The sequence below is a fragment of the Chiloscyllium plagiosum genome, unplaced genomic scaffold (assembly GCF_037043375.1).
Source record: "Chiloscyllium plagiosum isolate Xiang-an unplaced genomic scaffold, Cpla_swu_hap1 HiC_scaffold_16, whole genome shotgun sequence".
Taxonomy (NCBI): domain Eukaryota; kingdom Metazoa; phylum Chordata; class Chondrichthyes; order Orectolobiformes; family Hemiscylliidae; genus Chiloscyllium; species Chiloscyllium plagiosum.
In genome coordinates this window covers 59,846,166-59,874,109 of record NW_028270154.1, presented here as the reverse complement: position 1 = coordinate 59,874,109, position 27,944 = coordinate 59,846,166, and the positions used below count along the sequence as shown (strand labels likewise).

The 27,944-nt window shown below is 40.9% G+C and overlaps 1 protein-coding gene across 1 annotated transcript in view; it reads right to left on the bottom strand.

Moving 5' to 3' along the window:
• pcyox1l (prenylcysteine oxidase 1 like) overlaps nt 1–27,344 on the bottom strand; it is a 48,020-nt gene extending 20,676 nt beyond the window's left edge. Inside the window, exons 1-4 of the mRNA XM_043703827.2 lie at nt 27,106–27,344; nt 25,791–25,997; nt 19,267–19,441; nt 16,705–16,916 (exon numbers count right to left, since the gene is read on the bottom strand). Of these exons, the coding sequence (XP_043559762.1) occupies nt 16,705–16,916; nt 19,267–19,441; nt 25,791–25,997; nt 27,106–27,196 (685 nt within the window). The 5' untranslated portion in view covers nt 27,197–27,344. The remainder of the gene's footprint in view (nt 1–16,704; nt 16,917–19,266; nt 19,442–25,790; nt 25,998–27,105) is intronic.
• Between the last annotated feature and the right edge of the window lie 600 nt (nt 27,345–27,944).

The window sequence follows — 27,944 nt, the reverse complement described above, 5'->3', positions numbered from 1 at the left end:
TGACAGAATGCAAACTAGCATCACTGAGCAGGTTATTGCTAAGCAAGTGCTGTTTGACACTGATGATGGAGAGTCGAGTGATGGGGCAGATATTGACTGGTTTGAATTTGTCCAGCTTTTTATGTATAGGACATACTTGGGCAATTTTCCATATTGGAGAAAGTGAGGACTGCAGATGCTGGAGATCAGAGCTGAAAATGTGTTGCTGGAAAAGCGCAGCAGGTCAGGCAGCATCCAAGGAGCAGGAGAATCAACCTTTCAGGCATGAGCCCTTCTTCAGGAATCTTGAAGAAGGGCTCATGCCCGAAACGTCGATTCTCCTGCTTCTTGATGCTGCCTGACCTGCTGCGCTTTTCCAGCAACACATATTCAGCAATTTTCCATATTGTTGGGCAGATGCAAATGTTGTAACTGTACTGGAACAGCTCTGCTAGGAGAGTAGCAAGTCCTGGAGCAGAAGTCTTCAGCACTATTGCCGGAATGTTGCCAGAGTCCCTTTTCAGTGTCCAGTGACTTCAACCATTTCTTGATATCACATGGAGTGAATGGAATTGGCTGAAGGCTGATATCTGGAATTCTGAGCACCACACGGGAGGAGGCTGAGGTGGATCATCTATTCGGCACCTCTGGCTTCAATGAGATACTATTTTAAAACAGATTCTCATATAGATGGAATGAAAGAAATGTATAGAAAGAGGGGTATTTATAAATACTTCAAAACACAAACAGGCTTGATGACTTTTAAACTTTCAAGCTTAAAGCCCATGACAGTGAATTCTCCAGTGTTGTGTCATAGGTGTGACCCTCATGATTTTTGTAATTACCTGTATTTACAAAACTTATTGTATGGTTAATTCTATGAAAGCCTATAAGTGCTTTTGAACTTCATTATCCTATAGAATAATTTACAAGTAACAACAGTTCCTTATAATCTCTTTCACTGAACAACTGGTCAACTCTCCTAATTTTTTAAAAGCATTTCCATCTATCTGTCAATATTTAATGTCCTACACTATAATAAACTCTATAATTTTAGCATCTCCCTGTAATTTACATGAAAATTTATTCCTCTACACCTTTCCCACTAGTTGGCAGCTTTTTACATTACATCAACTAATGTAAATACCAGCTGTTTTGTTCCTTAGTTCTTTACATATTTTTTTTTTAAAAAAGGGTCTGTCCTCAAATGCTCCCAAAACAAAACAAAAATCAACCCACACCTGGCCAAACAAATATTCCATCTCCCATATAGGTTATTCTCTGGAGTATGTTGAAAACATTCCTACACCTTAGCAGGCTTCTATCTCAAAAATCACCATCGACAAGGAGATTCAACATCAGAGCAGATACAGCGGCTCAGCCTTCTACAAACCGTGTAATGAGTTTTTGACAACAAAGACTTCTGAAAGTAAACCAAAGCCCAGTTATACAGAGCAGTTATCACCACCACACTCCTGTACCATAGGGAGCCCTGGATTGGATACACAACTTCCATCAGCAATGCCTCTGCCACCTCCTGTGGATCCAATGGAAGGACAGAACAAACTCTGGTGTTCTTCTTGAAGTCAGCTCCAAAAGTACACAGGCTAAAACATCAGTGGATTGGACACTGCATCTGGATAGCTGAAAAGGGTCTCCCCTGCCAGGTTCTGTTTTTTTTTCAACCCGCAGTGACCAGCATTCAACAAGACGACAAAACACATCACAGACACGGTGCAGCTCTCCCTGAAGCAGTCACATTGACGTTAACAACTTGATGCTGATCTTCCAGAATGGCAAATGATTTGTCAATTAACTTGCGTTGAGCTTTGGGTCACAGTATCTTAAATGATGAGGTAGTGTGGCAACAGAGATGCAAAAGAAAATTCTGCACTCTGGATCCCGTTACCTGCTGTGACATCCAGCCCTATGTGACCAAAGATATCTGGTTTGGGATTCAGTCTGGTCAGTCGCATCAAGGTACACAGTAGAATCAAGTGACCCTGGGTAAAATTTATCCTCATACAGGAGAGACAACCAACAAGGTAACTCTACATCAAATTTTGTTTGATAATACTTCCCTGACATTTTAAATGTGCTAGGTAAATGCAGGTTGTTGCAAATCATAAATAATATCAAATGCTAACAAACCCACAGCTTATCTCTAAGCAAATATCCCTTGTCAGAACAGTTCTCATGAAGAGTTTACTTCTGTGGATTTCAGCTGTCATTCTGCAGAGATTTATAAAATGTTAGAAAAATGGGTGGGTTCTATATTTCATTTGAAAACAACTTTTAGCTGTCCTGAGAAATGACTGTCCTGAGAAATTACATATGAACCCTGGGATTGCCCTTAATACTCATCTGTCATTATAGTAATACTCAGCCTGTCATTATATTAATACATAATTGCAATATTCTCATAACCCAGGAGAAAATAAAGCAGAAAATGTAGCAAGAAGGTGTTTGCTGTTTAACCTGCAGAACTATTATTCCCCTCAAAATACACTTGGTTTAATACTTTGTAAAAAAAAAAGTTAGTAACCAGATGCTTTACGGGAGGACTATGTATGGTTAAGCCATTTTATCTTCAAATTGTACCACTCTTCAGAAAATATGCAAGCATGAAAAAAAACCCAAGGAGAAATATTAAAGGAGGACAAACAATTTTGCAATGATCTAAAAACCAGCTTTTTATACAAATTGGGATTTGATAGTTTCACAATTTTCTCCTTGAACAGACCTTCCTGTTTTCATTTCAATTGGAGTGGGGAATAAAGAATGGAAATCATTATATTTTAGCATGTTAATACCTCGCCAGAAAATGGATCTACACTATTAATCAGATTGTTCCTTTCTTGACTGCATTTTCTACAACAGTATATCCCGAGCAACTGTTCTCCCCTGGCGTGATACTATGAACTATGGGAACAAAGATTCAACCCCATAATAGATCCTTCAACAGAGGCGCTACAGGAGAGGAAAAGAGTTAAACAATAGCTGTTCCAGCACTACTATTGTGCACCTTTTGGCAGCTTGTTTATCACATGTTAATGGAAAACGTTTGGGAGCAGATCTGCGTAACCTATTCCCAGGCCATGAGTGAATTAAAGGGATCGGAAGAGGGAAATCACTGGGTGTAATATTTTTGTTATTACAAAACTCTGCTTCACAAGAAAGACAAGAGGACTAAATCATATCTGTTCAACTCCATTTTGCTAGGACAAATCAAGTACTAGATAAGCTTGATTGGCAGTTTGGTGTGACCCACAACTGACCCCATGAGGGCAAGACAAGCAGACCATAAAGGCATCTTTCTCAAGGTTCCCAGTTTACTGACAGAGATATATTAGTCAACAGTCAAAGGCTGACTAAACGAAAGATCAGCAATTTGGACCTTTTCCATTTTGCATTTGTTCTTGCACAAGTGGAACAACCATAAGTCTGGAGGGTTGCCTCTCAATCTTAGTGAAGGGGAAAAAACACTGAAAGGTGCTGGATATCCCAACGTGAGAAAAATACATGCAATTTCCTTCTCTGTTTAAAATGATACAAAAAGAAAAACACGCGGTTCACAAATTTTTTTTAAATATCAGCACACAAGGCCACCTCTCTTTTTCCAGCTCCTGCAGTTGCTCAACAAAATTTTATCTATAGCTGCTTACCCAGTTTCACACATCTGCCTATGTACACCTCGTAAACTAAATTTAAGCAAAATCAAGGCAGGTATGGAACCACTAGTTTATTAAATAAAAACATCCACTTACAAGTACAGGAATTAGAAACAGGAATAGACCATTCCATTTCTACAGCCTGATCCATCGTGCTTAAAAAGAACACGGCTGATCGGATTGTAAACTCAACTGACACTTCCACATAATTCCAAGAACTTCCACCCCTTTTCTTGGCTGTTCAGTATTCCTTAAATGGTTTGTCACAGTTTACTCCACATAGAGTCATCGAGATGTACAGCATGGAAACAGACCCTTCGGTCCAACCCGTCCAAGCCGACCAGATATCCCAACCCAATCTAGTCGCATCTGCCAGCACCCGGCCCATATCCCTCCAAACCCTTCCTATTCATATACCCATCCAAATGCTCTTTAAATGTCGCAATTGCACCAGCCTCCACCACTTCCTCTGGCAGCTCATTCCATACACGTACCACTCTCTGTGTCAAAAAGTTGTCCCTTAGGCCTCTTTTATATCTTTCCCCTCTCACTCTAAACCTATGCACTTTAGTTCTGGACTCCCTGCCCCAGGGAAAAGACTTTGTCTATTTATCCTATTCATGCCTCTCAAAATTTTGTAAACCTCTACGAGGTCACCCCTCAGCCTCCGACACTCCAAGGAAAACAGCCCCAGCCTGTTCAGCCTCTCCCTTTAGCTCAAATCCTCCAACCCTGGCAACATCCTTGAAAATCTTTTCTGAACCCTTTCAAGTTTCACAACATCTTTCCGATAGGAAGGAGACCAGAATTGCACACAATATTCCAACAGTGGGCTAACCAATGTCTTGTACAGTCAAAACATGACCTCCCAACTCCTGTACTCAATACTCTGACCAATAAAGGAAAGCATACCAAATGCCTTCTTCACTATCCTATCTGCCTGCGATTCCACTTTCAAGGAGCTATGAACCTGCACTCCAAGGTCTCTTCGTTCAGTAACACTCCCTAGGACCTTACCATTAAGTGTATCAGTCCTGTTAAGATTTGCTTTCCCAAAATGCAGCACCTCGCATTTATCTGAATTAAACTCTAAAATCAGACAAAGACAGAAGACCAAATAAAATCTAAAACTGGCACATTTGCAGTCTGTGGAGCTACATAAAATGGAGGAAGGAAATATCTTTCCCAGAGTTACAATCTCCTTTCTACAAGATAGGGAAGCAAAAAGGGTCACCCATGGGACTGAACTGATACTCTGGCTATTCACTGGAAGCCAGTTGCTTAGCATTACTGGAAAAATCTCAGAACAGCTTGCTAGTGAGCCGTTCTCAATAGACAATGGAGCATTTTTGCTTTGAAAGTAATCTTGTTCTAAATACCTTACGGTGTCAAATGTTTCTAGTAAACGGAGACAACAGCACAATAATATGAGCTCAGCATGCCACTGAATGTACTATTTTTAGCAGCATTGCAGCAAATCACAGACCATGTATAAAATTACAACAATAAGAGCTTGTATAACCTTCACTGCCTACAGCAATACTAAAATTCAAAGTAATTTAACATTATAAACTGCATTTTAGCACGTCTATACATGGGTTACACAATCACAGATGGCAACAATCTTAAAAATATCCCTGAACTGCAATAGCGCACACTCAGGCAAAATGTGCATCTCTTTTCTTTTTGTTCCAAGATCCATAATGCATATGTTACAGCAGTGGGAGGCATTCATAGAGGCGTTTCAAGGAGATCATGATAACTATGCTCTCACAAAATAAAAAGGTGGGTTGGCCAAAACTAAAGCTCCCTGGATGTATAGGATCATATAGGGTAATACAAGACTGAAAAAGAAAGCTTACATCAGACAACAAGAACTCAATACTGCAGAAAATTGAGAGGAGTATCAAATGCAAGGGCAAAATCAAAAGCTACAGCAGAAAAGCAAACAAAGGGTACTAAAGACTATCAGCACAAGAAATCAAGGAGAACCCAAAGTTGTTTTACAACCACGGTGGCTCAGTGGTTAGCACGGCTGCCTCACAGCACCAGGGACTAGGTTTGATTCCAGCCTCGGGTGACTGTCTGTGTGGAGTTTGCACATTCTCCCTGTGTCTGTATGGGTTTCCTCTGGGTGCTCTGGTTTCCTCCCATAGTCAAAGATGTGCAGGTCAGGTAGATTGGCCATACTAAATTGCCCATAGTGTTACATGCATTAGTCAGAGGGAAATGGGTCTGGGTGGGTTACTTTTCGGAGGGTCGGTGTGGACTTGTTGGGCCCACGGGTCTGTTTCCACACTGTAGGGAATTTAATCTAATCTCTTTAACCTAAAAACCACACAAAGAGTACCATTCATAACAGATCAAAAAGGTAGCCTATGCAGTGACACAGAAGATATTTAAGTGATTATGAATAACTATACGGTGTCTGTCTTACTAAAGAGAATGATTCAGATACTGTAGTTAAAGAGGATCATAAGTCCATAAGATTGTGAAACATTGAATGTGATAGACATACGGAAAGAGGAAGAGTTAAGGTGATTCGCACCATGAACACCATAAATCATAAACGGCCATAAGTGATGGACACAGACTGTTTAAAGAAGTCAACAACAAAATTTTTAAAAAATCAGTAGATGCTCCAACCATCAACTTCCAATTGTCACTGGGTTAACGTGTGGTGCTAGAGGATTAAAGACTGAAAAGGCCGTATGTGTTTAAAAATTGACAGGCAACCTAAATAATTACAGATCAATCTCTCCAATCTCAGTTGTGGGCAAATTATTGGAATTAATTCAGAGACAGGCCAAATTGCCACTTAGAAAGGCACAGAGCACTCAAGGAGAGTCAGCATGGATTTATTAAGGAAAGACTTCTGAGTGACTGGATTTAATTTTTTGAGGAGTTAACAAAGAGGACTGATAGGGAGAGTTGTTAATGTGGTCTACATGAATAACAAAGGGTGATGGTTAATGAGCATCAATCAATGCAATTTAAAGATTATTTCCAATGAGGTTCCACATAGGACCTTCCACAATGAGGTTGAACATAGAGCAGTACAGCACAGTATAGGCCCTTTAGCCCTCGATGTTGTGCCGACCTTTTATCCCACTCTAAGATTAAACTAACCTACATACCCTTCATTTTACTATCATCTGTGTGCATATCCAAGAGTCACTTAAATGTCCCTAATGTCTTTACTATCAGTGCTGGCAATGCATTCCACACACCCACCACTCTGTGTAAAGAACCCACCTCTGACATCTCCCCTAAACCTTCCTCCAAACGCATAACATTATGCCCCCTCATGATAGCCATTTCCACCTGGGAAAAAGTCTCTGGCTATCCACTCTGTCTATGCCTTTCATCATCTTATATACCTCTATCAAGTCACCTGTCATCCTTCTACATTGCAATGAGAAAACCCTAGCTTTCTTCATTAGACATGCCCTTCAGTCCAGCAGCATCCTGGTAAATCTCCTCTGCACCTTTCTAAGCTCCCACATCCTATCTATAATGAGGCGACCAGTACAAGATAGTGGGGATCTTACCAGGGCTCTCTTGAACTGCAGCAGAACGTCATGGCTCTTAAATTCAATCCCCCTCCTAAACAAAGCCAACACACCATACACTTTCTTAACAACCCTATCAACTTGGGTGGCAACTGTGAGGGATCTATAAAAAATGACCCCAAGATTCCTCTGTTCCTCCACACTGCCAAAAATCATGCCATTAACCCTGTATTCTGCATTCAAATTCAACCTCCCAACATGAATCACTTCACACTTGACCAGGTTGAACCCCATCAGCCACTTCTCAGCCCAGCTTTGCATCCCATTGCAACCTACAGCAGCCCTCCACACTATTCACAACTCCACCAACCTTCATGTCATCAAACATACTAACCCAACCCTCCACTTCCTCATCCAAGCCATTTATAAAAATCACAAAGAGCAGAGGTCCCAGAACAGATCTCTGCTGAAGACAACTGGTCACCAAATTCCAGGCTGAATACTTTCCATCTACTATCACCATCTGTATTCTATGGGTCAGCTAATTTTCTATCCAGACAGCCGGTTTTCCTGTATCTCATGCCTCCCCACTTTCAGAATGAGCCTACCATGAGGAACCTTATCAAACGCCTTGCTAAAATCCAGATACACCACAACTACTGCTCTACCTTCAACAATGTGTTTTGTTCCATCCTCAAAGAATTCAATAAGGTTTGTGAGGCATGACCTGCCCTTCACAAAGCCATGCTGACTATCTCTAATCAAACTATGCCTTTCCAAATAATCATAAATCCCGTCTGTCAGAATCCTCGCCAACTGACATAAGACTGACTGGTCTGTAATTCCCAGGGTTATTCCTATTCCCTTTTTTGAATAAGGGAATAACATTTGCCACCTCCAATCATTTGGTTCTACTCCAGTGGACAGTGAGGACCACAAAGCTCATTACAAAAAGGCACTACAATCCCTTCCCTTGCTTCCTGTAAACCTTGGGTATATCCTGTCTGGCTCACGAGACTTACCTATCTTCACATTTTTCAAATTTTCCAGCACATCCTCCTTTTAACATCAACCTGTTTGAGCAAATCAGCTGTTTCACGCTGCCCTCACAAACAAGGTCCCTCTCAGTCGCGAATACTGAAGCAAAGTATTCATTAACGACCTCCCCTACTTCCTCCGACTCCAGGCATAAGTTCTCTCCACTATCCCTGATCGGCCCTACCCTCACTCTGGCCATACCCTTTGTTCCTCACATATGTGTAGAATGCCTTGGGGTTTTCCTTAATCCTACCTGCCAATGCTTTCTCATGCCCCCTTCTACCTCGAAGTCCATTTTCAGTTCCTTCCCGACTACCTTGTAACCCTCTAGAGCCTGTCTGATCCTTGCTTCCTCAACCTTCAGTAAGCTTCCTTCTTCCTCTTGACTATATGTTCCATATCCAAGGTTCCTTCCCCTACCATCCCTTCCTTGCCTCAGTGGACAAACCTATCCAACATGATCAGCAAGTGGTCTGTTGTGCATTTCCTTGAGAACATCTGTCCCCAATTTAGGCTCTACAGTTCCTGTCTAACAGCATATAGTTCCTCCTCCCCCAATTAAATACTTTCTCATACCATCTGTTCCTATCCCTCTCCATGACTATAGCAAAGGTCAGGGAGTTGTGATCACTATCACCAAAATGCTCTTCCACCGAGAGATCTGACACCTGACTTGCTTCGTTGCCAAGCATCAAATCCAATATGGCCTCCCCTCTAATTCGCCTATCTAGATATTGAGTTAGGAATCCTTCCTGGACAAAACTGATGAAATCTGCTCCATCCAAACTATTTGCACTAAGGAGGTTCCAATCAATATTAGGGAAGTTGAAGTCATCCATGACAACTACCCTGTTTCTTCTGCACCTTTCCAAAATCTGCCTCCCAATCTGCTCCTCCATGTCTTTGTTGCTGTTGAGGGGTCTATAGAAAACTCCCACTAAATTTCCTGTTTCTGACTTCCATCCATACTGACTCAGTTGACAAACCCTCCTCGAGAAACTACCTTTCTGCAGCTGTGATATTATCCCTGATTAGCAATGCCACTCCCCCACCTCTTTTACCTCCCTCCCTATTCCTTTTGAAGCATCTGAATCCCAGAACATCCAACAATCATTCCTGTCCATGATATTCGAATCTCCATAATGGCCACAACATCGTTGCTCCAAATACTGATGCATGCTCTAAGTTAATCACCTTTATTCCTGACACTTGTTGCGTTAAAATAGTTGATCCCTTGTTACTGATATATTTAACTTAAAATGAACGAGGCATGATTACAATGTATAGGGAGTGAAATACACAAAAAATTGGCTGCATTGTTGATAGTCTAGGAGAAAATGAGGACTGCAGATGCTGGAGATCAGAGCTGAAAATGTGTTGCTGGAAAAGCGCAGCGGGTCAGGCAGCATCCAAGGAGCAGGAGAACCGACGTTTCGGGCATGAGCCCTTCTTCAGGAGCCCTTGAAGAAGGGCTCATGCCCGAAACGTCGATTCTCCTGCTCCTTGGATGCTGCCTGACCTGCTGCGCTTTTCCAGCAATACATTTTCTGCATTGTTGATAGTGAAGAGGAAAGCTGTAGAACAATATTAATAGATTCATGAGGTGAGCAGAAAAATAGCGAATGGAATTCAACCCAGAGAAGCATGAGGTGATGCTTTTGGAGAGTTCAATAGGACAAAGGAATACACAATAAATGGTAGGATTCTGAGAAGTTTAGAGGAAGGCGAGGGATATTGGATGCCCACAGATCCCTGAAGGAAGTAGTACAGGTTGATAATGGAGTTGAAAAGGCATACTTTCCTTTATTACCAATGAGGTTATGCTGGAGTTACATCAAACTTTAATTAGGCCATGATTTGTGCACCGCACTGTTCTGGTCACCTCAGTTTAGAAAGGATATAACTGAACTACAGTAATGTAAGGAGGTGGTGCTGGAGGACTGTAAAATTATTAATGTTATATTCTTGTTCAAAATAATGTCATAAAGCTAAACACAGCAAGTACAGAGTAGTCAGTTTAACTTTAATAGTGCAGAAAATTCTACATACAACTATTTTGAACACGATTAATCGTCGCATGGAAGCATACAGGTTAATTCAGAACAGCCAACGTGGCATTGTTAAGGGGAAAAAAAACAAAAACAAACACACAAAAATAAAATTGGCTCTGACTAGCTTGGGAGCTTTCTTTGATGAGATAAGAAAGGATTGAGGAGGGCAAGGTTCTTAATGTAAATGTACATGGATTTTCAAAAAGGTATTCAATACAGTGTCACACAACAGTTCGATGAGAAGATAATAGGTCATGGAATATAAGAAACAATATAACAATATAAAGTTGATTGAGTAATAGTAAACAGAAAATAATGGATGATGATATCTTTTTGGAAGAGCAGAATGTTTTTAGTGGTGTTCTCCAGGGGTCAGTATTGGTACCTTTGCACTTCATGATTTACATAAATGGTCTACATATTAGTATGCAGGGGAAATTTCAAAGATCTTGGACAATACAAAATTTAAAGTATTATAAACTGTAAGAAGCATCCTTTAGAATTTCAAAAGAACATAGATAAGTGAGTGGATGGGTGGCAGCTGAAAATCAATGTGAACAAGTGTGAATTGGTAGATATTGATACAAAAACATGGACTGACAGCAAAACAATTAAGGGCACTGTTTTAAAAGATATGCAGGAGCTGTACGTGTTCTTAATTCATTAAAGATGGCAGGAGAGGTAGGGAGAGCTGTTACTAAAGCAGTATTCTAGGCTTCATAAAAAGGGGCATTGAATACAGGAGCAGAAAGGTTATTTGAACTTGTATTAATACACTGCTCAGACCTCAGCTGGAGTATTATGCACATTTCTGGGCATCAGACTCTAGGAACAATGTGAACTCATAGGAGATAGTGTTGAAGATCTTAATGAAAATGGTCCCAGGAATGAGAACTCTCAGAAATGAAGATGCAGAAGGCTAAGAGGCGAGCCACTTGAAGTTTGCCAAATTATTAGGGGTGTGGACAGAATAGGTATAGAGAATATCCCAGCTCCTAAGAGGATCAGAGGGCACTTTAAAGTAAATTGTAAAAAAAAAAGAAGGTAAGGTGAGATAAAAGTTTTGTCTTACAGCAAGTGTTGATTCTGGAATGCACGAGAGCAGATTTGAGGCATTTAAGAGGGCATTGGATGGTTCATTAAATAGAACCAACATACAGGATTATGCAGAAAAAGCAAGGAGGTTGGTACCAAGTCAGAAGGCTATAAACAGCTACTGCAGGCACAATGGGTTGACTTGCCTCTTTCAGCACAATTAACAATTCTGTCACCTTTCCAAATTGTTGTATACATGCTTCTATCCAGCTTTGTTTTAATCTTTTCCTTTTATGTAATAAATTTGTGCTTTTCTATGAAGAAAACATTGACATCCTCAAGTGATTGTTAAGTTACTAACCACCACGGTAACCAAATTGCAAGAATAAAACATATGATCTGTCAAGTAAGGTTGCACTTTAAGATCTGACTTGTCCAGCATTACCATTAGCTGGGATCATTATAAATCCAGAAGGAAACTCACAAACACAAGCTCCTTTTTTCCCCATTCCAAGTTGCCTTTGAGAAGATGGTGATAAGTTACCTTCTTGAACTGCTGCGGTCCATGTACTGTAGATATAGACACACCGTGCCATTAGGGAGCGAGTTCTTGATGACAGTGAAGGAACGGTGATACATTTCCAAGTCAGAATGGTGAGTGGCTTGGAAGGGAACTTGCAAGTGGTCCTCCCATGTGTTTGCTACCTTTGTCCTTCAAAATGGAAGTGGTTATGGGTTTGGAATAATTTTAAGATACTCAAAGCTCAGTTTCCACTTTCCTTGCTCACATAGCATGGTTTCATTTTGGCATATGTCTGCGTTCACTCAAAGATATCTTCTTTAGTTAATGGCTATTCCTAAGATCCTTAAGCAAAGTGCTCACAAAGCTCACTCAATCTTTGACTTGTCTTCCCTGAACTCATGAATTCAACAGTCTTGTAAGGATGTCTCCCTCTCTTGACATCTTAAAGCCTTTCTTCAAAGCTTTCACCTTTTGAGCGTCTAAGTCACTCAAGACTCCTTTTCTTTTACACAGTCTGTTTTTGAGACTTCTACCTGCACCGTAAATGTTACACGCCCTTTTTCTCCAAACTGAAAATGTGTTGCTGGAAAAGCGCAGCAGGTCAGGCAGCATCCAGGGAACAGGAGAATCGACGTTTCGGGCATAAGCCCTTCTTCAGGAATGGCTTCTTCAGGATTCCTGAAGAAGGGCTTATGCCCGAAACGTCGATTCTCCTGTTCCGTGGATGCTGCCTGACCTGCTGCGCTTTTCCAGCAACACAATTTCAGCTCTGATCTCCAGCATCTGTAGACCTCACTTTCTCCTTTTTCTCCAAACAACAAGTTTATCTTGAAAACTACAACAATCACTTACCTTCTGGAGGTTTGTCTCTCTTTCTAAATGTAAACCTAGAAGAGTATAAAGGCAGTGAGAGTATATTTACAAGGGAAATCAGGAGGGCAAATATGGGACATGAGACAGCTTTGGGTTAAGGAGAATGCAAAGGGATTTTATAAATATATGAAGGACAAAAGGGTAACTAGGGAGAGAGTTGGGCCTCTCAAAGATCAGCAAGGCAGCCTATGTATGGAACCACAGGAGATGGGGCAAGATACTAAACGGGTACCTTGCATCAGTGTTCACTGTGGAGAAGGACATGGAAAATACAGAATGTGGGGAAATACATGGTGACATCTTGAAAAATGTCCATATTACAGAGATGGTGGTGCTGGATGCCTTAAATTTCATAAAGCTGGATAAATCCCCAAGCCCTGATCAGGTGTACCCTTGAACTCTGTGGGAAGCTAGGTTTAGTTTGAGAGGGAAAAGATTTAAAAGGGACCTAAGGGACAACTTTTTCACACAAAGGGTGGTGCGTGTATGGAATGAGCTGCAGAGGAAGTGGTGGAAGCTGGTACATTACAACATTTAAAAGGCATCTGAATGGGTATATGGACAGGAAGGATTTAGAGGAATATGGGCCAAGTACTGGCAAATGGGACTAGATTAATTTAGGATATCTGGTCGGTATGGACAAATTGGACCGAAGGGTCTGTTTCTGTGCTGTACATTTCTATCTTCCAAAAAGTCACCTGCCTTGCTTTTTTAAAAATCCTCTTTAATCCTTGTTTTTTAAAACAATGAATGATTCACACCAAGGGATTTTTGAAAAGACTTCATTTAAATGCATGCAAACAAATTCTAGATAACCCAACCACTCAGAAATCAAAATCTAAAATGCAATGAAAATAGTGTTTTCTATTTTCTTAAAATGCATAATATAGGACTACAACTACAATCTGTAATCTCATGGAGGCCAGTCTTTAACCAAATCTACTCACTCATTGTAACATCACAAAATAGTTGGGGACACTGCATAGTGTAATAGCCATGGGCTGTGACAACAGTCAGGTAGTGGTACTAAAGCTTGCAGTCCAGAACAAACTGTACCCCTAGCCAAGATGTTCCTATACAACTACAACACTGGCATGTACCTGAAAACTACTCAAGTATGTCCTGTGCACATAAATTCAGTCAAATTCAACTCGGTCCATTACTATTCTATTAGTCTACACTCCATCATCAAAATGACAGAAGAGGCTGTCAGCAGTAAATTCATGCAGAATTTGCAAAGGAATAACCTGCTCAGTTTTGGTTCCACCAGGGTCACTTACCTCTTGGCCTCATTACAGTCTTCATTCAAATCAGGGACTAATAGGGTTGAATACCAGAGATCAGGTGAGGGTAACAGCCTTGAAATTAACACTATATTTGGCCGAGAGCAGCACCGAGACTCCCTGGCATTCACTGGGAATCAGGGATTAAACTCTGTTGGTTGAAGTCATGCCTAGCTCAAAAGAGAGATGGACGTGATTATTGGAGGTCAATCATCTCATGTCCCTGGACATCTCTGCAGGAGTTCCTCAGGGGAGTGTCCCAGAACCAACCATCTTTAACTGCTTCCCTCAAACTCATAAGGCGAGGACGTTCAATCATGATTGCACAATGTTCAGCATCATTCACAATTCCTCGGGTATTGAAGGTAACTTCACATGCAGCAAGACCTGAACAACATCCGGGCTTCAGCTGATAAGTGGCAAGTAACATCCACACCACTGATTTGCCAAGAAATGGCTGTCTTTAACAAGAGAGAAGAAACAAACATCCTCTGATATTCAATGGCATTACCATCATTGCTGCTCTCGGCCAAATATAGTGTTAATTTCAAGGCTGTTACCCTCACCTGATCTCTGGTATTCAACCCTATTAGTCCCTGATTTGAATGAAGACTGTAACGAGACCAAGAGGTAAGTGACCCTGGTAGAACCAAAACTGAGCAGGTTATTACTTTGCAAATTCTGCATGAATTTACTGCTGACAGCCTCTTTTGTCATTTTGATGATGATGGACTAATATCAACATTGACCAGAAACAGAACTGGACTAACCATATAAGTACTATGGCTACAAAAGCAAGTTAGAGACTGGGAATTCTGCAGCAATTAACTTACCTCTTGTTTCCCCAATGCCTGTCCACTATCTGTAAAGTACAAGACAGGAGTTTGATGGAATACTCCCCAATTGCCTGGATGACTGGACCTCCAACAACACCCAAGAAGTTCGACACTATCCAGGTAAAAGCAGCATGTTTGATTGGTGCCTCATCCATGAGCTTCGACATTCACCTCCTCTACCACAGTGGCAGCAGTTTGTACCATCTACAAGATACACTGCTTAATTTCACCTAGACTCCTTCGACAGTGACAAAACTATAATCAGATCACCTAGAAGGGATGAGCAGCAGATTCCTTGCAAGCCACATTCCAGCTGGACTTGGAAATACACTATCATTCCCTCAGTGTCACTGGGTCAAAACCCTGGAACTCACTGCCTAACAACATTGTGGTTTTATTTGCAGCACATGGACTGCAGCAATTCAAGAAGGCAACTCTGCACCACCTTCTTGAGGACAATTAGGGATGGGCAATAAATGCTGGTTCAGCATTAACACCGACATCCCATTAACACAGGGGAAAAGAAAAATCAAATTTTGCTATGCATGGTTCTGTAGTACCTAAATTTGCCAAAAATAATAACACAAACTTTCATCATAATACAGACCAAGTGGTCAAAAATAAAATAGGTTAGGTAGTTCATTTTGTGTTTCACCTTCTGTGCCATAATTTTTTTTGAAATATTCCAATTACTCGACAAGGGGGAAATATACAGCAATGTGGGGGGGGGGGTGCAGGTGAGCAGCAGTATGCAAGTTAAATGGCCCCTTCTGTGCTGCAATAATTCTAAGATTACAAACAACAGGATATACAAAATGCATATGGTGTGAAGCTAAATTCAATCACAGGATAAACCCAAAGATGTTGACTGAACTTTGTGATGAGGGTGTAATTTTTTGTGCACATTTCATCCTTTGCTTCTTTCAATTTAACATGTGGAAAGGAGAAACTTTAACTGCATTAACAACTTGACAAATAGCTCTATAAATTTAAATTATGTCAGAGTGAGACCTGCCAACATTATCTTTCTGGCAGAAGCATCTGCTATGAATAATACAGAGATCAGCTGCTTTTCTCACAAGAATTAATTGCATCTCGCTGTGCCAAACTCAGTGTGGAAGAAAATAAATTATTCTTTAAAGGTAGGAAAATTGTTGCAGTCAATCTTTACAAAGACCCAAATGCTAAATGCACAGAATGAATTATCAAACAGGCAAGGTCCCAGAAAGTTGCTATCAAGAATAAAAACTAACTTTAATCGGTATCTTCCCTGGCTATACAGGCTGTACAGCACTTTATTACCGACTAGATCTCTTAATACAATTGTGCCAGAAAACGCTTCTCCTGTTACAGAATCTTAACTGTGAAATAGATGCTAGTCTTTTTTTATTAAAAAGAAACCTGATCTGCAGTAGCTATTGATTGCACTGCAAACAGCTTATTAAAATGAATCCAACTAGTAGCAAGTATTTTTTAATTTATGTAAGACGTTCATTCCCCTGTAATTGTGCATCTTTTATATTAATTCGTTCACAGAATGTGACAGTCACAAGTCAACAATTAGTGCCTGACCCCTTCAGGAAGGCTTAAGAGTCAGTCACATTGTTGTGGGTCTGGAGACACATGTAAGCTAAACTGAGCAAGGATGAGGGATTTCCTTCCTGAAGGGATATCAGGACATTACTTTTTAACAACAATTGACAATGTTTACATGGTTGCTACTAAGCCAGCTTTTTATTCCAGATTTTCATTGAATTGCCATTTGCCAAGGTGGGTTGAAACTTGTGTCCATGGAAGATTGGCCTGGGGTTCTAGTTTGCTAGTCCAGTGAAAATTTACTATGCCACCACTTTCCTTTACATGTAATATTTTATGTGTATTTAAAGGTTAAAAAGCTACATACCAGCAAATGCAGGAACGGTTACTGACTGACCATAGTTTACTCTCGTAATAGCAGTGACTACTTCATCAACGAAGCGCTGGGAGATTCCTAGTTCCTGCAGGGTCTCTGCCACATGTCGCCGTGTCATGTTAATGAAACGATCCCCACCCAATGACTGCAGCATTTCTTCCAATGTACTGAAGGAATAGCCATGGGCCTGATACTTGTAGATCCTACCATATAATGACAAGATAGGGTTAAACATTTCTTTTACTCACCATTTCTCCTTTTTCACTTCTTGAGAAAATTGTTGCCTATTGATTGCCAAGCATTAAAAAGGAACTAATGTACATGCACGTGAAGAAATATCACAACGTTTCTTTTATCAGCTGCCAAGAGATACCCAGTGTTTTAAAAATTGCATTCACAATAATTATTTCAGTAGACACTAGTAACTTGCTAGCCCATACCACATAGAATGTGATACAAAAAGGGCTTCATTCTAAAACTGCTCAACCCTGCTAGTAACTAGCAACTCAATCTGTCTGCTTAATAACAATGGTCTTTTCACTGAGGCATCTTTGTTGTCCTAAGGACATGCATGGGTATGGAGAAAGTTAGGTGGAGGAAGGAAGAGAAAGTTAGGTGGAGGAAGGAAGGGAAAGTAGTCTCAGTGAGACACAGTGTTTGCTTTTTCTACCATATCTCCTTGTTTATACAAGGAGACATGCTGTTAATTCACAATCACAACTTTACAGGTTTGATTTTGGGCAACAAATGTTTCCTTCAACATTCTATGAAGTACCCAGCATTCAATTAGCACCACGTTCAGAACACTGGCAACAACCCATAACTGCGCAAATTAATGAGGTGTTGGATTCATCTCTCAACTGTAGCAAAAGGCAACAGAACCAATGGGCTGGTGTGAACTGTGCTTTAAGACTTGATGCAAAAAGGCATTACAAATCTCAAACATATTCAGGAATTAGTCTTTTTCATTGTAGAAGTGACAGGCAGAAATTTCACAGGATGACAAATTTTATAGTTCTACTGTGATCAGAACCATTTTGGAATTCTGCACTGTTCCCACTAATCTGGCTCAACCTGCTACAGGAGGGGGTTAGGAGTCACATCTGCAAGTCACCTCTTTCTATGCAACGCAAGACTCCTGGACTGACCATGGTAGCAGGCCTACTTGTAATGGGGGAAGGAGCAATCAGTATAGTCTAAGCTGCCCCCTTCCAAAACAAACTCAGCAAAACCTTTTTGTCAAACTGTGTTGGATCCTTCTGCCCACGCTGGACCTCAGATGCATGTTACTCTCTTTTGAACCATATACATCAGATGAGACCAGGTGTGCCAGTGCTGATGGTACAAGAGATTTCAATAATGGACCTAACAGCCAACATCCATTACAACCTGTGGAACCCCAATTCTGATCCCTCTTTACATAGATTGCCTTGTCGAGTCAGGTTGGGGCTCCTTCAACACAAGGCTAAACAGAAAACATTCCCAGGAGGCTGGGATTTAACATATTCCATGGGCATTCACCAGATCAACTGTGGACTTTTGGAACTAACATATTTTGCTTACAAAGGTCCTGCTTTGATTCATTATACCTTAGCACCAACAAAGCAACAGAATGGAAATAAAAAATAAAAAATACAAAAGCCTTGATTCCTGATGGTAAATGGGCTATTCAAAGTTTTGCTGAAATATTATAGCAAGAGATTGAGAAGTATGAACTGGTGGTCTCAGTTAGCTGATCTTAGTGACAGCAGCGAGGAGAGCATTAGATAATTAACTTTAGACAGTCTTTAACAGACTAATAAAATGAATCATTGGTTGCACTGATTGACGGAGTTTGTGCTTCCCAGCAATCAAACAGGTCAACGTTTGCTATAGATCCCAAGGCTGCTGACAAATATTTGTAGATGTACAAGGAAACAGAATAGATTCCAAAACAGAAACATTTGACAGTAGATTCCACATTGATCTGAAACAACATTCTGTTACAATAACAGAATGGTCACATTCTTGCACAGAGGATATTTTCTGTAATTGATGTGGGTGCCAGCCTTTGCTGTGGTGGAACTTCCACTGGCCTCAAAAGATTGTTGCTTCAAGGCCCATTCCAGAGATTTGGCATAGCATCTCAGCTAGACTTCAGTGCTACATTGCCTGCGCTGCCATAAATTAGCTAGGACATTTAACATACATCCTCTGAGATGGATGCGAAAATGTTCCAAAGCACGATTACAAGAGCAAGGGAGCAAATATGGTGTGCTCACCAACATTTAGCTTTCGACCAACACCTAACAGATGATAGCGATATTCATTTCACTGCTGTTTATAGGACATTGCAGTAAATCAATTGCCTGCTGAGTTCCTTACTTTAAAACAATCTCTACATTTCAAAAATACTTGGCTATTGGGAGGGCATGAAACAGGAACTCTATGAAAATGTGACTTCTTTTTTCAGTTTTACAGAAAAATGGAAGGAGCAGATCATATTTCAGTGTGTCCATTAACTGATGATTTGTGTTCTAAGCAACAATATATGAATTACACAATATACTATACCTCATGAACTTCTCCACTATCTCTTCCACCCACATTTGCAGACGTAGTAAACTAAAGCCATATCGCCACCACATTTTAAACAGATCCTGGAGGTACCAATCAGTTTCTTCGAATACAAACTCTTCCCCATTGAATAGTGCCACTTTCTCTGGAACATTTTTTCTATGCTTCAGCCCTGGTAGACAGAGAGACAGGCAAAAGTAAGAAACAAATTGATATAATAATAAACAATAAACTTATTGAATAAGCAGTGTCTAAAATTCAAGAATGCGTTTTATGATAAAAAGATTTAGACAGTGAATAGCTGAATGATACTGAGTAAATAGTCTTAGGTTTAATTTGTGAGGATGGTCGCAAAGGTTTCTGGTTATATTTTGGGTGAACCCTGTCAGGAATCTAATTAAGGTGAGACCAAGTCTGGGTGAAAACAAGCATTTCTAGTTTTGACGCAACGTCAATTGAAAATGCAAATCTGTCTCTCTTTCCACATAACCTGCTTGTTATACTTTCTCTTTCTTAACCCTTTGCTTTCTTAGATTAAAAAACTCAAACTTTTCTCCCTTGTTTACTCGACCTCAAGACTACATGTCAACACAGTTACCGGCTGGTCTCATTGTGAAAGCATGGTTGAGTTCCAAAAATGAGCAGTAGTGGACTCAGCTCAGCAGGAACCTTATATAGAATGTGAGTGTTACTGACAAGGTCAAATATTCGTTGCCTGACCCTAACTGCCCTAGAATTAATTGACCCATGCAGAGGGCATTTAAGAGGGCAGAGCACTCCGGCATCCACAGTCCTTCTTTTTACCTATTTAAGAGTGCAGGATTAGTAGGCAGACTAACATTGTATGATTAAATTAATTTAGGTACAATCATACAATCAATATATTCGATTAATCTGACTAATCTGCATATCTTTGGACTATGGGACGAGGCCTGAGCACCTGGAGGAAACCCATGCAGACATGGGGAGAATGTGCAAATGCCACACAAATAGTTGCCAAAGGCTGGAATTCAACCTGGGTCCCTGGCACTGTGAGGTAGCAGTGCTAACCACTGGGCTACTGTGCTGCCATTGGGCAGAGAAATGTACCATGGGATTATGAACAGAGTGAAGAGCCTAACATTATTAGATTCCCTACAGTGTGGAAACAGGCCCTTTGGCCCAACAAGTCCACACCGACCCTCCGAAGAGCAACCTACCCAGACCCATTCCCCTATACCTAACACCATGGGCAATTCACCTGACCTGCACATATTTGGACTATGGGAGGAAACTGGAGCACCCAGAGGAAACCCACACAGACACGACTGCTCATTTTTGGAACTCAACCATGCTTTCACAATGAGACCAGCCGGTAACTGTGTTGACATGTAGTCTTGAGGTCGAGTAAACAAGGGAGAAAAGTTTGAGTTTTTTAATCTAAGAAAGCAAAGGGTTAAGAAAGAGAAAGTATAACAAGCAGGTTATGTGGAAAGAGAGACAGATTTGCATTTTCAATTGACGTTGCACACAGACAGTCGCCCGAGGCAGCAGTGCTAACCACTGTGCCACCGTGCCGCCCATTTCATGAAGACCTTGAAATATTCAGACTTACAGCTGCAAAGCTGAGAGATGTTTGTTTATTTTCAGATTTAGACTTCCAAGGTTGAAAAAGACAGAGATAATACACTCCCCAGCTGGTTAGCCCTTAGCAAGGAATATTCACAACCAACATTTTGTCTAAGCTGTGCAGCTGTGTACACATGCAGCAACTCCATGATTCCATATACCAACTTTGGAAGTCTGTGCAGCCAGAAAGACAATTTTAATGGATCGCTGGTGACCAGACCTAGGCTGTTGTATTGGTGTATTTTAAAGAGCTTAGCAATTAACTAAAGGTAATCTTTGTATTAAAGTTAAATATCTAACAATACATTTGTTTGGGGAAGGAAACTGCCGTCCTTACCTAGTCTGGCCTTTATGTGGCTCCAGACCCACAGCAATATGGTTGACACTTAACTGCCTGCTGAGCAATTAAGGATGGACAATAAGTGCTGGCCTAGCTAGCAACACCCATATCCTGTGAAGGAAGAAAAGAAAATACCGTAGAGGAGGAATTCCTGAAGTGTATGGGGGATGATTTTATGGAACAATATGTTGAGGAACCAACTAGAGAACAAGATATCCTGGAGTCTGGAAGAACACAGCAAGCCAGGCAGCATCAGGAGTTGGAGAAGTCAACATTTCAGGTATTAACCCTTCTTCAGGACTAGATGTGGGGGAGCTACAGATAAAGGGGGTTGGGGAGAGTAGCAGAATGGTGGGTTAGGGATAGGTGAACACAGGTAGTGCATATGACCTGGTTGGTCAATGGGAAGGATGAATCTGGTTGGTAGCTGAAAAGGAGGGTTAGTAGGTGGAATGGGAGGAGGCAGGGCAGAGAGGAGAGAGCTGGGGGATGGGATGGGAGGTTATTTGAAATTGGAGAACTAAATGTTAAGTCCTCTGGGCTAAAGGCTGCCTAGCAGACAGTGAGGTGCTGCTCCTCCAATATGCGGTCTGATTCATTGCAGCAAAAGAGGAGGTCAAGGATGGACATGTCAAAAAGGGAATAGGAGGGTGAATTAAAATGGGCAGTGACCAGGGAGTTGGCCGTTTCTGGCCAGGCAAAGATGCTTGGTGAAACAGAAACCTACTCTAAGTTGGAGAAGATGCAGGTGAACCTCTGTTTCACCTGGAAGACTGTTTGGGGCCCTGGATGGAGGTGAGGGAAGTGTTGCACATTTTTTGCCTACAGGCAAGTGTTAAATCTTCAGCCAGTGCTCCCAATGTGGTCTTCTCTACATTGATGAGACCCAACATACTACTGCATCCAATGCTCCTGATGTGTTCTTTTCTACATCAGTGAGACCCAACATAAACTAGGTGTCCGTTTTGCCAAGCATCTTTCCAGGCCCAAAATGGCCAGCCTGACCTCCTGGTCACCACCCATTTCAATTCCCCCTCCAACATGTCCATCCTCAGCCTCCTCAAGTGCCGCAGTGAATCAGAGAGCAAATTAGAGGAACAACATCTCATCTTCCAACTGGGCAGCCTACAGCCCAAAGGACATAACATTGATTCCTCGAATTACAAATAACCTCACCTCCTCCCTTTCATTCAACCTACCAAGCAGATTCATCCCTCCCATTGACCAACCGGGTCCTACCTGTGTTCACCTATTACTATTCACTATTCTGCTACTCTCTCCACCCCCCGCATTATGTGTAGCTCCCCTTACCCCCAGATCTAGTCCTGCAAGAGAGTTATACCCAAACGTTGACTTCTCCACCTCCTGGTGCTGCCTGGCTTGTTATGTTCTTCCAACCTCCTGTTTATCTATTTTGGATTTTAGCATCTGCAGTTTTTTTGTTCTAACCAAGATATCCCAGGCTGTCATGTGTCAGAGAAAGGAAGATTGGCAATTTAGCAGCGTATGGAAAGAGTGAGCATAATTTGATGAAATTCTTCATTAATATGGAGAATGGTAAAGTTGGTTCTTAGAGTAGGGTCCTGAATCTAAATAAAGGAATCTACATGTATCAACATGAGCTGACTATAACAATTGGGGAACTTTATGTAAGGGAACGATGGTGGATAGGCAATGCAAATATTTACAGCCTGTGGATGAACTGCTGCAAGTGTTCATTCGTGGCCATAAAAATAAAATGGGATAAGTGGCTCAACCAAGGAACTGTCATACAAATTGGCCAAAAAAGCAGCAGACCTGAGATTGGGAACAGTTTAGATTTTAACAAAGAAGGACGAAGAGATTGATTAAGAGTAAAATGACTGTAAAGTCTTTTATTAGTATTTGAAGAGAAAACAATTTAAAGAGAAAACAAAATTGGAACTCTTTCAGTTAGTAAGTTATGAAATGGAACAAAGAGACAGCAGACCAATTAAATATATATTTTGATTCTATCCTTGCAAAGCAAGTCACGGATACTGTCCAGACAACGGTAGGCAACATAGGCTGTCGTGAGAGGGAGGAACTGAAGGAATTGAGTATTACTAAGGAAATAGTACTGGGGAAATTGATGAGATTAAAGTTTAGTAAATCCCCAGGGTCTTCTAATCTACATCTACTTAAGGAATTGGCCCTTGAAATAACGGATGCATTGGTGATCATCTTTCAGGCAGAGTCAGTATGGATTTTTGACAGAGAAATCATGCTTGATAAATCTATCGGAATTTTTCCAGGAGGTAATAAGTAAAGTTGATAAGGGGAGCCAGTGGATGTGGTTTACTTGGACTTTCAGAAAGCTTTTGATAAGGTCCCATGCAAGAGATTAATTAGCATGTAAAATTAAAAGTGCCTGGGATTGGGGATTGTGTACTGATATAAATACAGAACTAGTTGGCAGATAGGAAACAAAGAGTGGGAATAAACAGGTCTTTTTCTAAGTGGCAGACAGTGACTACAGGGATACCACAAAAATCAGTTTTGGGACTCCAGCTTTTACATTATATATATTAATGATTTAGATAAGGGAACTAAATCCACTATTTCCAATCTCCAAGTTTGCAGACAATACAAAACTGGGTGGGAGGTCTGCTGTGAGGAGGACAAAGATGCTTCAGTGCAATTTGAATAAGTTGATTGAATGGGCAAATGTATGGTAGATGATGTATAATGCGGATAAGTTTGAAGTTGTCCATTTTTATAGCAAAAACATGAAGGCGGATTATCATCTGAATGCTGATAGATCGGGAAAGGGTAGTGCAACAACCCCTGATTGCCCTCATACACCAATCATTGAAAACAAACATGCAGGCGCAGCAAGCAGTGAAGATGACAAATGGCATGTTCACCTTCATTGTGAGAGGATTCGAGTACAGAAGCTGAAATGTCTTGCCACAAGGACTTGGTGAGACCATAACAAGTACTGTGATCTCTTCACCTAAGGAAGGATATTCTGGCTATGGATGGAGTGCAACGCAGGTTTACAAGACTGACTTCTATGATAACAGGGCTGATATATGAAGAGAGACTGGCTCAGTTTGGATTAAATTATTTGAAGTTTAAGAATGAGAAGGGAGTTCATAGAAACTTATAAAATTCTAAACAGGACCAGACACAGTAAAAACAGGAAGATTGCTTCTGATGACTGGGAAGTCCAGAACCAGAGGTACGATTTAAGGATGATGTGGTAGGCTATTTACAACTGAGATCAGGAGAAATGTCTTCACCCAGAGATTGGTTTTCTTGTGGCCTGCCCCTTCACAGAAAGTGGTGTGGCAAGCAGGCCATTGGGCCCATCAAATCCACACCAACCCTCCAAACAAATTTCCACCAGGCCCACATTCTTGAATGTTTTTAAGAAGGAGTTTGATATAATTCTAGGGCTAAAGGGGTCAAAGTCCTGTTAGAATTTTATAAGTTTCTATGAACTCCCTTCTCATTCTTAAACTTCAATTAACATAACCCGAACTGAGCCAGTCTCTCTTCATATATCAGCCCTGCCATCGTAGACGTCAGTCTTGTAAACCTGCGTTGCACTCCATCCATAGCCAGAATATCCTTCCTCAGGTGAAGAGATCACAGTACTTATTGTGGTCTCACCAAGGCCTTGTACAATTGAGTCAGATTACCATTTTGAATGGCAAAGGAAGCTTGAAAGGTCAAATGGCAAAGTCCTTCTCACACATACTATGTGCATATGTTTATGAGATGCAAGCTTCACAGAATTTTTGTAGCATGGTAAGAAGCCTTTCTGCCCATTGAGTCTGCATCCTTCTATTTTAATCCACCTCCATTCACTTGGGTTGTGAAAGCACAGTGGGATAACCAGACATGTATTTCATTCCCACATCTAAAATTTAACTTTTAGTTAACTGTGAATCATCACTTACTCGTGCATTATTTATGGCAACGCCTCCACCAATCAGAATCTGCCTGCCAATAATCAGCACTCACTTCTCATGATATTAAATGTTGTTTTTCCATTTACTTTTATAATGCTTCCAAACTGTCTTGATTAGTGTAAGACAGGCAGTTTGTTAAATGCGTATTTTTCAGCAACACTCAAGTTGTGTCATGTTATCGTATTATCAAATCTCAAAAAAAACATAGTTCTGGATTCATACAGTTATCGGCTTTCATTAAATTATAGACTACTTACAGTGTGGCAAACAGGTCATTGGGCTCATCAAGTCCACACCAACCCTTGAATAACATCCCACCAGACCACACCCATGCCATACCCTGTAAACCTGCATTTGCCATGGTTAATCCACCAACCTTGCACATTTAATATGGCCAACCCATCTGAGCCTGCAAATCTTCAGAATATGGGAGGAAACCGGACCGGCGGGATGAAACCCACGCAGACATTGGAGAATGTGCAAACTCCACACAGCCCGAGGATGGAATCGAACACAGTTCCCTGGTGCTAAGAGGCAGCAGGGTCAACTACTGAGCTACAGTGCCACTTCACTCCTCATTGCTAAAGAAAATGTGGTGAATACTTTGGAAATTAAATTATTAAACATAATCTTACCTAAATGTTTAACAAAGTCTTGCATATGAAGGTTGAGAGGGTGAATCACTGAGCCGCCAATCTCATATTGCTGACCATTTACAGTTACTGTTGCTAGTCGACCTCCAATAGTGCCCTTCTCGTAGACATCAATTTTAACATTGTGACCAAACTCCCGTCTAAAGAAATAGGCAGCTGATGATCCTCCAATTCCTGCACCAACTACAGCTGTGGAAAACAAAATGAAAATAAATTAATGAAAGGAATTCCAGTGTATAATATCTAGCTACTTATTTTGGCTATGTTTAGATATACATTGAAACAAATCACTTTGGTCATAAGATTACATAGATTTTGTTTGACATGTTAGCATTCCATTCAAGTATTTTACCAACTCTTAATAATTGCAATTGATCACAACACACTGAAAAAAAATCAAAGCGAAGTGGGGTGGAGTTAAATGAAGAAAAATATTTAGAGGGGATCAAATTTACACTCTCACCAAATGATTTTGAAGTTGCAAGCTAAGCTGGCATTACTATGGATTTGGTTGAGTTTGAAGAAAAGCAAAACCAACCAGACCTTATTCAATATTCATACAATTGCCACACCATGTACAAATAAACATATCTCCAATGAAACATATCAATATAGATACCCTTTTAGACCTATCCTGTCGCCTCAAAATCTCACCTGGTAACTTTGCTACAACTCTTCAATTTTCTTCTATGAATTGGGGAAGCATGGTGATGTATTTTTATTGCACAATTATCTGACTGCAGCAGGATTCGAAAAACATGAAATTCTCACAATGTCAAAGCTGGACGGATATGTGCCAAGTGCTGGCAAATGGGACCAGATAAGGTTAGGAAATGTGGTCAGCAGGGGCGAGTTGGACCGAAGGCTTTGTTTCCGCGCTGTATTTCTCTATGATTCTACCAGTCAGGTCTTGGGCCTCATAAACCAATTCAAATTACGCCAAACAGTTTTCAAATCGTGTTTAACCTGAAACTGAGGAACTCCATTTGATGTATTACATTGTATCAAAATCAAGCTAATTTAGGTGAATGATGCCCTTATCCATTTTAAACATCTCTACATTGTTTGTGGAAAGGATACGATTTGCTGTCATTTTTCCTTGGATTCATGTAACTGCCCATGTTTAGAGCAAAATGCGATAGTTTTTTTTTGCCGGGGGACGTTACTTCGACTCTAATTTTAAATTCAGAAACTCTCAGTAAAAATTTGAGAACACCATCTGTACAGGCTGAACTAAGGTAAACAGCGAACATGTTACAACTCTGCAGTTAAATCACTTATCAAACATATATCTTACCTATTTTTTTAGGGGGCGCTTCTTCCTGATGGCTCACGGTGACTGCGATTCTCAGCAATAAAGTACAAGTCAACACAGCTCTACCAGCCATATTGCACAAAGCTGAAACCCAATGACCAATGCACAGTGACAAAAAGGACGGAAGATGTCCCAAACCCGTTGACAGTGAGTATTTGCAGCAATGGGGAGATCGGATTGAAGAGCAGGCTCTTTCGCAGAGCTCCTCCGCCGTGGGCTAACCCCGCACAGGCGGTTTCTCCAAATATCTGGAACCGGATCACAAATTTAACTCAGCACGAGCGAGTAACAAAACACTCCATATAGGCACAAGGTTCACCCTTGTCTCTGGAGTTATTTTACTTAAAATTGGGAGAACATTCAAGGGCATGCCCCCTCCAGTTGCCACAATTCCTTCACCTCATGTATATCAGTCCCATTTATCAAGTGATCCTTGTGCCAGGTTTTGCGACATCCCGCACCATTGACACATTGTGGGAGAAAGGCGCAAGCGCGGGCCCAGATCAGGAAATCCAGGGCGATATGACTCATTTCTTTGTAATAAATGACCAAGGTTGACACCTTAGACAACACCCACTTACAGATTCAAATCGTCCACATTCAGTTTTGGGGATAAAGGAGAGATTTTAATATGTACTGTAATACTTTTACAGCCAGGGCAAAAATAACATGCACAGATTTGGAACGGTACAGAAGAAGAATATTCTGCCCATCATGCCCGTATCTGCTCTTCCAACGAGTATCATCATAGAGTCATACAACACTGAAACTTTCTAGCCTAGCTCGTCCATGCCGACCAGATTTCCTGAATTGAACTAGTC